Source organism: Terrapene carolina, unplaced genomic scaffold (genome assembly GCF_002925995.2).
Source record: "Terrapene carolina triunguis isolate 2854851 unplaced genomic scaffold, T_m_triunguis-2.0 Scaffold495, whole genome shotgun sequence".
Lineage (NCBI taxonomy): Eukaryota > Metazoa > Chordata > Testudines > Emydidae > Terrapene > Terrapene triunguis.
The window spans coordinates 1465689-1477947 of NW_020664846.1; the positions used below are offsets into that span (position 1 = coordinate 1465689).

Below are 12259 nucleotides of genomic sequence, written 5' to 3' on the forward strand. Positions count from 1 at the left end.
GCCTGCTGGGAGCACAGCCCCTCCCCCGGCACACGCTCCTCGCACACCCACCAGCCATGTGGCCCGGGCACCTACACACCCCTGCTGCACACGCACCCGGCACAGCCCCTGCAGACACCCGCCCACGCATGCCCCACCCCCTGCACCTTGACCAGCAGCAAGGTGGCTCTGGGGCCGGGCCCTTGCCCACTCTCGGGGTCGAAGGAGGCCTGGCGGCGCCGTAGGAAGCTGGGCTTCAGCACGTAGCCGCAGCGCCCGTTCACCAGGAACCGCCCGTGGTTCAGATCCATCTCCCAGCCGGGGGTCTGGAAGTTGAGAGCCACTTCGAAAGGAAACACAGAGCAGGCGGGTTTATACAGGCAGGGTCCGGGGGAGCCGTGTACACGGGCGGGGGCTGGTGGTGCCAGGGCAGGGCAGGGTCCGGGGGAGCCGTGAACACGGGTGGGGGCTGGTGGTGCCAGGGCAGGGCAGGGTCTGGGGGAGCCGCGTACACGGGCGGGGGCTGGTGGTGCCAGGGCAGGGTCTGGGGGAGCCGCGTACACGGGTGGGGGCTGGTGGTGCCAGGGCAGGGTCCAGGGGAGCCATGTACACAGGCGGGGGCTGGTGGTGCCAGGGCAGGGTCCAGGGGAGCCGCGTACACGGGTAGGGGCTGGAGGTGCCGGGGAGGGGGAGGGGGAAGGGAAGGGGGAGCCGACATACTGGCCTGGAGCCAGGAGGCCATTCTGGGCCCAGAGGTTTCCCTCGGGGCCCCCTGCCTGCCCGTCACTGCTCACAGGGGCTGTGTGACCCGCCCCGTGCGAGAGCTCCAGTCCCCCCGCGTGGGACGAGCACAGCCTGTCGCCGCGTGGCCTTTGGGGGGCGGCTGCTGCGGCTCACGGCAGGGCCCCAGGCCTAGCCGCTCTCCCGTGAGTCCCCCTGGGCTGGAGGGCTGGATCTGCGCCCACAGGACGGGAGGGTGACATGGAGCAGGGCCCTTGTCCTGGATTGCAGACAGTCACGGGGCCATGCCCTGGCTAGGCCCTCGGGGACACTGGCCAGGAAGGATCCATGGGAACCAGCAGGTGGCACCCTTCCCTTAACACCCATCCCAACTCCTTCCCGTGAGGGGCTGTGCCTGGTGCCCCATTCAGCCCCCTCTCCAGTAACCCTCCCTATGGCCTTTTGGGGCCCCTCCCCTCTCTGCACAGCACAAAGGAGGCCAGTATCATTATTCCCGTGCTACAGATGGGGAAACTGAGGCACGGGGGGAGGGGGGGGGCTTCTCACCTAGCTGGCAGCCGGCGTTCCACATCTCCTGGGGGTTGTAGTTTGAAGAGTTCATCTTCAGCCCCAAGGGGTAGATGCGGCTCAGGTGCCGGGCGTTGTACCGGACCAGGTCGTTCCCTGCAGCAGGGGAAAGCAGCTGCCTGTTAGCGGGGCTGAGAGTGCGGGTCAGCTCCTCCCTGGACTACCAGAGCCAGGCAGAGTGAGCCCGTATCGCCCAGCTGGGGCTGCTGGCCAGGTCAAGAGACCAGTGATCTTGGGAGCCCAACAGAAGACACCTGAGATTGTGCAGCTGCGAGCAGGAGCTCCTTGGGGCAGGGATCGTCTGGGCCCTGTGTCTGTACAGCACCTGACACAGATGCCACTTAACAATCAGGGGGCCAGTTTTCAGGAAATGCTGAGCCCGAGCCCTCCGGCCCTTTTGGAACATCTCGGCTGCTAGCTGCAGTGCTGGGCCAGCCCAGTGCCCCGGACAGGTCTCTGCAGGGTCCCCTCCCCCTTCCCCAGCACAGCTCAGAGCAGAGGGAGGAAAAGCATCCAGGGAAGAGGAGAGCTCCCCACTACTGCAGCAGGTCGGCTCCATGCTCAGACAGCAGGAAGCCTGCTGGGTCCAGTGGGTCCCAGGCCTGCCTGACCCCAGCTCCCCGCAACCAGAGCCGGTCTAACCCAGCTCCCTCTGATCTAGTCTCTGAGCTCTTATTTCAGCTCAGTGCAATCCACCCCATCTAATGCACTGGATCCCAGTCTGATCCAGGCCAGCCCTGCCCCACGGAGCCCAGCCTGGCCCAGGGCAGAACACCAAGAGGATCCAGGCCAGCCCAGTGTGACCCAGTGCAGCCCAGCCTGCAAAGCCCCTGCCCTGGGGCCCGAGCCTGCCATCCTTACCGAGGCCCAGCACCCACCGGCTGGCTGGAGTCGCACTAAGACCCGAAGAACCCAGTCTGTCTGTCCCTCCCCCAACCTTACCTGACTCCTTGATGAGCTTCCTGGCCTTCCTCTCGCTGAAGGAGGACATCTGGCCGGGCTGCTGGCTCCTGAGGGCCTGCTCCAGGCTCTGGAAGGGGACGGCCTGGCAGTACACCACCAGGTCGGAGAGCTCCTGGGAGAGCTGCGCAGCGTCCTTCGCCTGCCGGAGAGCACACACAGCGATGGGGTCGCTGCTGCAGTCGCTCTCCCCGGGACGTCCCGCCAGCAGCCCTCAGCTGGGACCTTTCAGCACCTCGGGGGCTTAGCTGAGCCCCCGACTGTGTCCTGCTGGTGCTACACCCCCCACCCAACATCCCGCTGCAGGTGCTGGGCACCCAACTCCCATCGGCGTCCACGTGAGCGCAGGGAGCTGAGCACCTCCCAGGCCTGGGCCTCCGAGAGAAACCCCAGTGAGCACCAAGAGTGGCCCTCGGGCCAGGCGACGGGGCCCAGGGACCCATGGCAGCAGCGGGCAGAGGACTGGGGCCCGCTAGGGGTGAGTCTCCTGAGGGAGGGGGAGGCAGGAGGGGCTCAGCTAGGAGTCGGCAGCCCTCAGTCCTGAGAGATGCCAGCTCAGGCCTGGCCATGGGGCCAGCCACCCGGCCAGGACAGCAACAGAGCACCAGCCCTAAGACGCGCCAACCCCACCCCAACCTGGGCCCAGGGGGCAGCCCCGTACAGACATGCAATGCGGTGCAAGAGGGGACGGGGTCAGTCCTACCATCCCACCCAGAGACCTGCCGGGAGCGCTCACCTGGAGCGGCCTGATCTCCTGCAGCGAATGGGACGACTGGAAGAGAACAGAAAGTGTCGTTTCAGGAGTGGGGGGAGCAGAAACCAGCAGTCTCAGGCCCTGCCCGAGGCGGTGGGATGGGAATACTGCACGCTTTGCCGCTGCCCTCACAGCCACTGGGATTCCCTCCACCAGCTCCTGGCCCGGCCGAGTCCACAGCCCCCGGCCAACAACTGACCCGGTTCCATGAGCTCCCTTCTCCCCAGCCAGCCTGCACCGCAGCCCCCACCTTTACAGACCCTCCCCAGACAGCAGCCAGGTCACCCACCCCTGCGGTGCACAGCGCTCAGCAACCCGGCACAGCAGTGGGACAGGGAGCAACAGACTCCAGATGAACCAGCAGGAGGGTGTGGCCTGGCCAGGCCATTAACCCCCCAAACTGGAAAACCCCATGGCACCTTTCATGGCCCTACGTGCTAGCACCTGGGGTTTCTGTCTGAGCCGAAGACAGCAGCACAGCGCCCCCTGGCACTCGCCCAAGGCATTGTGCCAGCGGGGGCTCTGCGGGAAAAGCCCCATCTACCACCACTTCCTGGGAATGTAGATTCAGCCCAAAGCCACAGGAACCAACGTGAGTAACCGGCATTGCTTCCTGCAGACAGCAAATCCTACAATCAGTAGGGAAAGCAGCCTCCTCTCCCTGCAGGGAGCGGGAGCTTATTCCTTCGCGCCTACGAGGGCTTTCCAAAGACCAGGAAGTTGGATCCTGCGCCAGCCCAGGCGACTGACGCCCTGCGACAGGTCGGGGAGCACAGCTGGGCAAGACTGGTACAGGAGGCTATTCCAGAGCAGCTCTTCATGCACAGAGCTGGCCCGAAGGGACTGATCTGGGACAGGGCAGCCGGGCAGCCCCCGATGCTCAATCCGGCTCGTCTGTCCTGAGGAGAGCCAGTCGCGAAGTTTCCACCAGAATGAATTTCCAACAGAAAATCCCCTTGCCAAAAAACGGAAATTTTCCACAGGAAAAATGTCCATTTTGCCCCCCCCCCAAATCCCCTCCATCAGCAAAATAGAAATGCGGCTCTGCACTGCCCGCCACATGGAGCGTCTCAATTTCACCTTCTCCCTGCAGAAAATGAAATTGCCAAGAGCCATCCAGGCGAGCTGCCAGAGGCTGTGCGCCCAGCTCTCTGCCTGTCCAGCAGCCAGGCTGGGGGAAGGTGGGGAAGCCGAGGTCTGGTTTACACTACACTCCTCACTCATGCTGGCACAGCTGTGTCGGCTAGAAGTGTGAGAAAACCACCCCACAACTGACACCGCTAGGCCTGCAAAACCCGCAGTGGAGACACAGCCCTGGTCTGCACAGCGAGCGTCATCCATGGAGGTGGTGTTCCTGCCCGGGCAGAACTCCTCCCTCCCTCTGTCTGCACGAGGGGGCTAGGCCTGCCCAGGCTCTGTAGTGGAGATGTGGTCTGAGAGGGGGGCAGCCCCTGGACAGCTCCTGTCAATTTCACTTTCTGCCAGCAGGGAACCAGCGCAATTGACAAGAGCCGGCCAGGCAGGCAGCAAGCTGAAACCTTCCTGCGGTTCTCCTGAAAGGGAATTTTTCTGGCAATCCGGCCATGGGGCAGGGGCAGCTACACACAGGGCAGCTTTCTTGGGAGTAGGTGGGTGAGGGGGAGTGAGAGAGATCCCCACCGAGAGGCAGCGAACGCGGTGTCTATCTCAACACTGAGGCCAGGGAGAAGGCAGCGAACTGGCTGCAAGCCCCCCTGTACCCTTTTCACGGTGGCTTTGAGATCTCAGGGGTGCTGCCAGCCCGTCCCAGAGGGCTGTCGCCCCCCAGGCTCCAGCTGAGCTGGGGTCACGCACCAAAGCTTTGGCTTCAGTGCCGCACCCGATCTCTCTGTGCCACGGGGATGGACGGCGGGTGCCTGCCTGCTCCAGCAGCACAATCCGCAACACTTGGGGGCCAGCCCTGAGTTCTGGGACCCCGCAGTCCCACGAGGGGCTGGTCCACGTTACCCCCTTACCCTCCTGCGCTCTCTCCGCAGCACCCTCTCCTCTTCCTCCTCCTCCTCCTCCTCCTCGGGGTTGTCGGAGAGGAAGCTCATGTTTTCGGGGTCACACACCAGGTCTGGCAGCTTCTTCCCTTTCACCAGGATCTTCCCTTTCAGTTGCTGCAGGAGAGGACAGCCCATGTCAGAGCTCTGCCCCCTGCCCAACGCCCTCCCTTCCCAGGGGCTGACTGCCCCACCGTGTGGTCCAAGGAGCCCAGGGGGCAGGGGATGGAGGAAGGCAGCGCCCAGGGATGTCCGTGTGATGAAAGCATGGAGCTTGGGGCTCTGGGTCCCCGCTCTGAGCATCCCCCCTGCAGGAGTCCATGGGAGTGCTGCCCGGGGATCCCTCCCCCTCCCGCGGGAATTACCAGGGATGTTACCTCTGGTGACGGGAGCTCCTTGGGGACCTGCCCATCCAGCGTCTGGGTCAGCAGCATGTCCCCCAAGATGGCCTTCATGTGCCGAACCATGGTCACCTGCTGCTCCGGCCCGCAGTGATTCTCCAGGGACAGGATCACAGGGTACGAGGAGTGCTGGGAAGATGGAGTGGGGGTCAGGGACAGTGCCGCGTGGGACTGGGCCCCGCCCCCTTCCCAGGCAGACCAGCCTAGGCAGGACACCACAACACGGTCCACAGACTGACACCAGCCCCCTGCTATGGGCTGAGCGTGGGATCCCACGGGCCGAGCTCTCGCCCTACTGATGTCAGGGGCAAAACTCCCACTCGTGTGGGTGGGAGCAGGGTTCAGCTCCACGGCTGGTGGTCACCAGGCAGCTGCGGATGGAGGGGCAAGAAGCATATTGGTGCAAACTCCAGTCCCCTCCTGCTGCGGCAGAGCTGGGCCCTGTGCCCTCCGCCAGCCCGCCGCGGCGCTCACCTTGAAGGCGTAGTCCCGGATGATCTCGATGACGTCCCTGAAGAGGATCTTGGAGGTCAGGGTGTGGCCATGGTAGATGATGGGCTCCCCGTTGGAGCCCTCCCAGCAGTCCAGCTCCACGCAGCGGCAGCCCTCCATGAACGCCCTGACGGGGATGGCACGGTTCAGCCAGGGGCTGGCACAGCAAACTGCCACCTCGTGTCCTTAGGACGAGTCCAGAGACTCCAGCGCAGCTGGGCCCTGAGCCTCCCCAGGCAGCCCTGGCCTGGCCCCTGCCCTGTGGTCATGATGCTCTCCCAGAGAACGGCTCCCCCCCGAGGCAGTGCAGTTTGGCTGTTAATGCTGAGCTAGTGAGGGGCCTGATCCTCCATCGACATCCTGCTTTACCCTGCCGGGAGCCTGGTGCAGGACACAGCTCGGAGCAGTCTGAGTAGGGCCTGGATATGGCGAGGTGCTTTGCAAACCGGTCCTGCACGACAGGCTCCAAGCGGGCAGCGGAAAGGCAAAGCACTGGGAGGGTGGGCTTGGCTTGCTTAAGGCTAAGTGGGGAGATGGAACTGGGCAAGGAGTTTTAGAAGCCTATGAGAGGTGCAGAGCTATTCTGCTGACTCACCCTGCCTGCCAGATCAGGTGGGTCTCATTTAGCTCCAGTTCAGCACGGGACAGCTAGAGGAAGGGCCTGCCAGGAAAAAGAGCTAGCTCAGGAGGGAGCACAGCCCTGCTTCAGGGATTTGTCTTAGGGGTAAGAACAAAGGCAAACCCTGGCACGGGGAGGGTAGAACTTGTAGCACAGTGTGGGGGTTGGCCATTGCCAGAAAGTGAGAGTGGGGTCTCCCTGGAGCATGTCAGGGAGGGAGGTGCAGGTGGAGGGGGAGAGAGAAAGAGAGAGACCGTTACCCTGTGGAACTCACTGCTGCAGGATGTTAGTGGAGTAAATCACTTTGTGCCAAACCCTCATCTCCCAATACCAGGGCTGGTGCAGGAGGGACACAGGGAGCCCTCCCCATTGTGCCCAAAATCAACCAGCAGCTGCTCCTGCAGCCTCAGGGTTGCAGTTCCCTCTGCCCCTGTTGCACTGCTCCCCTCCACTGGGGGTTTGACTGGGGGATTCACACCCCAAGATCAACCCCGGAGTCACCTGCAGGGGGAGTCCCCACAGAGCTGTGCTCTCTGACAAGCCTCCTATTATGCTGCATTCAGGACACAGGCCCCATAGACACCAAAATCAACGGAAAAAAGAATCTGCAGCAAGCAGCACTTGCTGGGATAAAAGTGACAAGACCTCTTAGCCCTCATGCTTCAGGGCACAGGCTGCTCCCTGGCTGGGGTCAGGCAGGAATTCCTGCAGATGAATATTGTCAGACAGTCAGAGACTTATCCCTTCTGGGGAAGCGCCCAGCATGGCTGTTGGCCACCAGCGCTGCTCTGCTTCAGCAGGACCAGGCCTATGCTCTAGTCTAGGCCACCTCTCTGCCATGGCAAAGATGGCCCCCATGCTGGCACACCTCCCTCCAGATGGGTCTCGATACCCCCCACCCCTGCCAGTTCCCCATGTTCTGCCCGGCCCCCTTACCTGATGTAGGCTTCTGTGCTGCTGGCCCCCCCGATCTGATTGTCGGTCAGGTAGGTGTTGTGGGAGGTGGAGATGAAGTAATGGCAGAGGGGCTGGCTCATGTCCTGGTAGACGTTGGTGTGCTCCTGGTTCAGGATGTCACCAGCCGCAGACAGCAGGTACATCATGAACCCATCCAGCATCATGCGGTCGTGCTGCTTGGCTGCAGGGACCACATTTCCAGGGGCTCTTTAAAGGCTCCGCCCCAGATTTTGGGCCTAGTGTCTGCACAGGGCAACGTGTCCATGCCGGGAATTTCAGGCTGCCGAAGCCTCTCACCCCCATTTGGAACCCTCGGGGGTTAGCAAGCCTGGGAGTCCTGATTCGACCCTGGCTGGGACAGGGATTGTGGGCGCTAAAGTAGGGGCTGGGGTGGCAGGAATCCCAGGCCCTGTGCCCAGCTCCATGAGGGGGTGTGGTCTGGGTTCTCTCTGGCTCTGCTGCAGTCTCACTGTGCGGCCTTGGACATGTCCCCTCGCCCACTCTGTGCCTCAGTTTGCCCAGCTGTATCGCATTCCCCTCTCGCGCACACTCTGGCGCCATGTCCCTCCCATGGGGAGTAGACTAGGAAGCAGTGAAAAGTGCTGGGGTTGAGATGAGGCACAGGCTGGGGGGTGATTTCTGTCAGCCGTGCATTCGCACAGGGCGGCCCGGGCTGAGAGCTCGGTCATGGGGCCTCAATTTGTCCAGCTGTCTATGCGTTTCTAGTGTCCTGATCAGCATCTACCCCAGAGTCCTCTGCCCCAGCCATGGCAGGTGTCTGGATCTTGAGTTAGCAGCAATGGAGCCACTGGAGAGTTTTACAAATCTAGGCTGAGATTGTCTAACGCTGCTGCCGTGCCAGCTCCCCGAGGCAGCCCCCAGGCCCTTCACCACCCCCGCCTCAGGCCACTTGGTTTCCTTTTCCTTATTGCTCATCAGCCGTCCTTGACACAATTGTTTACCAATCGCCCTGGGCAGGGTCAGACGCAGCCTGAGTTAGCCCAGCTGGCGAGGGTGGAGTCCGGGGGCATTCAGGGGTCAGGACAGGAAGTGAGGCACCCTGTGCCACACTCGGTCTGAGAGGAACAGGAAAGATGCAAGAGACACAATCAGGGAATGCTGGAGTGGGGCTTCTGGGATTGCTTCAGCTGCGATTAGCATAACGAAGCGCTGCCAAACCACATGCAAAACCTCAGCAGAGTTCCCTTACCTGCGGATGTGGCTCCGCTGACCACAGTGGAATTACCCCTGATTTCCGCCCCCCCCCCCCCCCGGTAAACTACAGCACAGTTGGGCCACTGGAATCTCCCTCAGTTCTAGCCCTATTGCGTGACTGGCCCCAGCAGTGTCATGGGCTGCAGCAAAACCCTGGGTCTAAACTCCCCTGGGCTCAGAGGAGGTTCAGATCTGGGTCTACAGCCCCAGTGCAACCGTGCTCATAACATGGGAAATCCAGAGAAAATCCCAGCGCAGTCAGTCCCTGAGCGCCGCACCACGGCAAACCAACAGCGGAGAGGGCAAGGGCAGGCTAGGGCGCAGTGTGCATTGGTGCAGAGGGACTGGAATCTCAAGGCCTCAGATACGCTGGAGCTTGTCCCACAACAAAGATCTTTTCTCCGGCTCTCCGGTTCTATGAGCGCTTTTGCAGGGGCTGGGATGCAAGATACGGATCTGGATCCGAACCTCCTCGGAGTCCAGGGATGTTTATTGCTGCAGCCCGTTTACACAGCCACAGAGTTCAGGCAAGTTAGCTAGTAGTCGGGTAAAGCTGGCTGCAACGCGAATGGCTGAGACCGCGCAGACAAGGCCGAGAAGGCAGTGTTACCCCAAGGGTTCCCAGCCTCTGCCTGGCAGCATAGAACGGCTCCCAGCCTGGAAAGTCCAGCTGCCTCCGGGCCCAATCTCAGCCCCCGCAGTCTGGATCGTCCATGGGCGCTCCTGCCCGCCCAGCCCACGACAGCTCCTCACAGTCACAGAGGCACAGAGGTAAAGCCAGAGAGGCCACCAGGGCACGAGCCACCAAGCCCTCCCAGCCCCCACACACTAAAACGAGACCAAAGTCAATGAACTAGTGTGTGCCACAGGCAGAGACCGGGAGCCGAGGGGCGCCAGGCAATGGTGCAATGGCAGGGGAATGATGAAGTGAGACACACCCGGATAATCCTGCCAGTGACCCCCCCATGCTGCAGGGGCAGGCGAACCCCCCCCCCCCCAGGACCCCACTTACACTTCCTCACTGTGATCGCACAGCACAGCCCTCCAGGCTCTCCGAGCTGCACTGGACCCAGACGCTACCAGGAGGAGGCCTGGTGGAGTTCAGCGGTGTTCGCACGGGGCTGGCGCCTGGCCCTGTCTAGCTGAACCAGCCGTTCCAGACAGAGGGGCCAGGCGGACCCGACCCAGCCCTGAGGTTCGGGGTGTCCTGGGCCAGGGCAGGGCTGCTTTGGGCCACTCAGTACCAGAGAGAGAAGAACTCACGCCTGAGGCTGTGAAACAGGGACCAGGGAGCACCCGCTGCACCTGGGAGGGGACTCCCCTGCGGCCCCACACCTGCTAGACCAGTTAGACCCCACAACCATCTCCGGCCAGTTCCAGCCAGCTCAGGGAGGGGCTGCCAGGCTGGGCTCTGGGGATGCCAGCTGCCTTCTGGGGCAGGCCCCGCTCCCCGCCATCGCACTGGCTTTCTGCCCATTGCACCGGCCTCTGCTCCTGACCCTGCTGCTCCATCCCTCACCGTTCCCCTTCAATCCAGGCCTGATTTCTGCACCCACTTGCCCCAGCTCGGGTTAGCCCATCACACCCACGGTGCAGGCCAGCCAGGTTGTATAGCACCTTTGACGGGATTAACCCTCACCATCCCCCTGACAGATGGGGAAACTGAGGCACAGAGCGAGGATCTGACTTGTCCAAGGTCTTGCAGCGAGTCAGTGGCAGAGCCAGGGACAGAACCCAGAAGTCCGACTGCCCGTTCCCCTGTTGTAACCACCAGAGCTTCCCCCCAGGACATGGGAAAGAACCAGGTGTCCTGATGCCTAGCCCTCTGCTATAACCACTAGCCCACGTCTCCGTCTGTCGGGGCTGCAGAACGGAGCTAAGCAGCTGCCCCCGGAGGCAGAAGAACCTGCAGACACTGACACTCGGGTGTGCACAGACGCGGCACTGGTTTAAAACCGACGTTTGTTAATCAGGAGCAGCAATGGGGTTTGGACCCGCCCTGAGACCCAGGAGCGTCTCCACCATGCGCCATCAGGAGTCCCCGTGTCGCACAGCTGGGAATCCCCATGGAAACCCGCCCTGCCAAGGCTCTTCCCCCGTGAGCTGAGTTTGTCAATTCTCAGCCCAGCTTCTACTGGGCCGTGCAGAACCCACCGCCACGGCGCAGTGGTACCAGGCCCAAGGCCTGAAGGGCCCCAGAGACGGTATCCACCTCTCCTTCCTGGCTGGCTCTTTGCAGGGTCGGACTAGGCACAGCGGCCAGGTGGCCAGACAGGCACCCGAGGGAGCCCTGCAGTAGAACAGGGGCTAGAGCACCAAGCTCTGAGTGCTGAACTGGCTGTTCTCTGACCGCAGGGGGCTGGGCTGGGGCTCGCGGGGGGACCGACCTTTCTCGCTGAGCTCATAGGTCTGGATGATCCGGTGGGCGTGCGCCAGGTCGGCCGCCTCGCCCTGGTCCTGCAGGAAGGCCCCCAGCTCCTTGGCCGACAGCACGAGGTCCTGCCCCGAGTAGCGGTGGAACAGCTCCTCCAGCTCGGGCCGCTTCATCAGCAGGGTGCAGAACTCCTCGATCTCGTGCTCCTCCAGCCGGTCGTTGCTGGACTTGTCGCACTCCTGGGGGACAGGAAGCCCAGGCTCAGACGCAGCGAACAGCCCCTGCAGCCCTTGTGCTGGGATGAAAGCGGGGCCGCTGGAGCCCCACTGCCCTGCCCGAGGGAAAGGGGCTGGACCAGACACAACCACACCACTGGGTGCTGGGAGAGGAGCCTGGCGGGTCTGGGGCACTTGCAGCCTGATGTCCTTACAGCCACGCAGCCCTGGGAGGCAGGGCAGCGCCCCCCCTTCCCCCCGGCTCAGAGGGGGAACTGAGGTACCGAGAGGCTACATGACTGCGCAAGGCACACAGGGAGTCTGTGGCAGAGCAGGGCCTCGAACCCAGGTGCCCTAGGCCAGTGCCCTAATCGCCGGCCCATCCTTCCTCCACCTGGTTGCCAGGTGCCCGCATCGCTAGAGAGGCAGCTGGGGCCTTGTCAGCAGCCAGGGCCAGAGTCTGAACTGCCCTCCTCCCTGGTGGCACCTCACAGGCTGCAGCAGGGCTGGGGGGGGGCATCTGCCCTCCAGCTGCCAGGGCATCCCTGCTGTGCAGATCCACAGGCCTTCGGGCCCCTGGACAGCCACTCGGGTACCTTCCCCTTCCCCCATCCCGGGGGCTGATCCGACGCCCCCCAGCTCTTCTACTGACTCAGCTGGCACTGGCCCAAGCCCCAGTTCCCCCCACAGGGGGGCAGCCCAACGCCCGCAGCAGGGAGGGGAGTCTGTCAGGCCGCTGGGTACTAGAGAGGGAAGGGGCCCAAGAGCCGATTGACAGCGACGTGCCCAGGGCAGCAGCACAACAGGCCCTGCTGGGACCAGGGGGGCTGCAGGTCAGGACTGAGCGGTACCGGCAGAGCCCCGGACTGGAGCAGCAGAGGGTGCTGGGGTCAGGCAGGGCTGAGGGGCACTGCCAGAGCTGGGCAGGGTCTCAGGGCTGGAAGAGCCGGGGGCTGCAAGG

The 12259-nt window shown here is 63.2% G+C and overlaps 1 protein-coding gene across 3 annotated transcripts in view; it reads right to left on the reverse strand.

Annotated features, from left to right (window-relative positions):
* Positions 1-12259, reverse strand: part of PLCD3 (phospholipase C delta 3) — a 49560-nt gene that overhangs the window by 2917 nt on the left and 34384 nt on the right. For all 3 annotated transcript variants that reach the window (XM_026658662.2, XM_024217235.3, XM_024217236.3), the window contains exons 5-13: positions 11097-11322; positions 7474-7675; positions 5901-6045; positions 5403-5555; positions 4996-5142; positions 2984-3019; positions 2230-2389; positions 1267-1383; positions 147-322 (exon numbers count right to left, since the gene is read on the reverse strand). In XM_026658662.2, the coding sequence (XP_026514447.1) occupies positions 147-322; positions 1267-1383; positions 2230-2389; positions 2984-3019; positions 4996-5142; positions 5403-5555; positions 5901-6045; positions 7474-7675; positions 11097-11322 (1362 nt within the window). The remainder of the gene's footprint in view (positions 1-146; positions 323-1266; positions 1384-2229; positions 2390-2983; positions 3020-4995; positions 5143-5402; positions 5556-5900; positions 6046-7473; positions 7676-11096; positions 11323-12259) is intronic.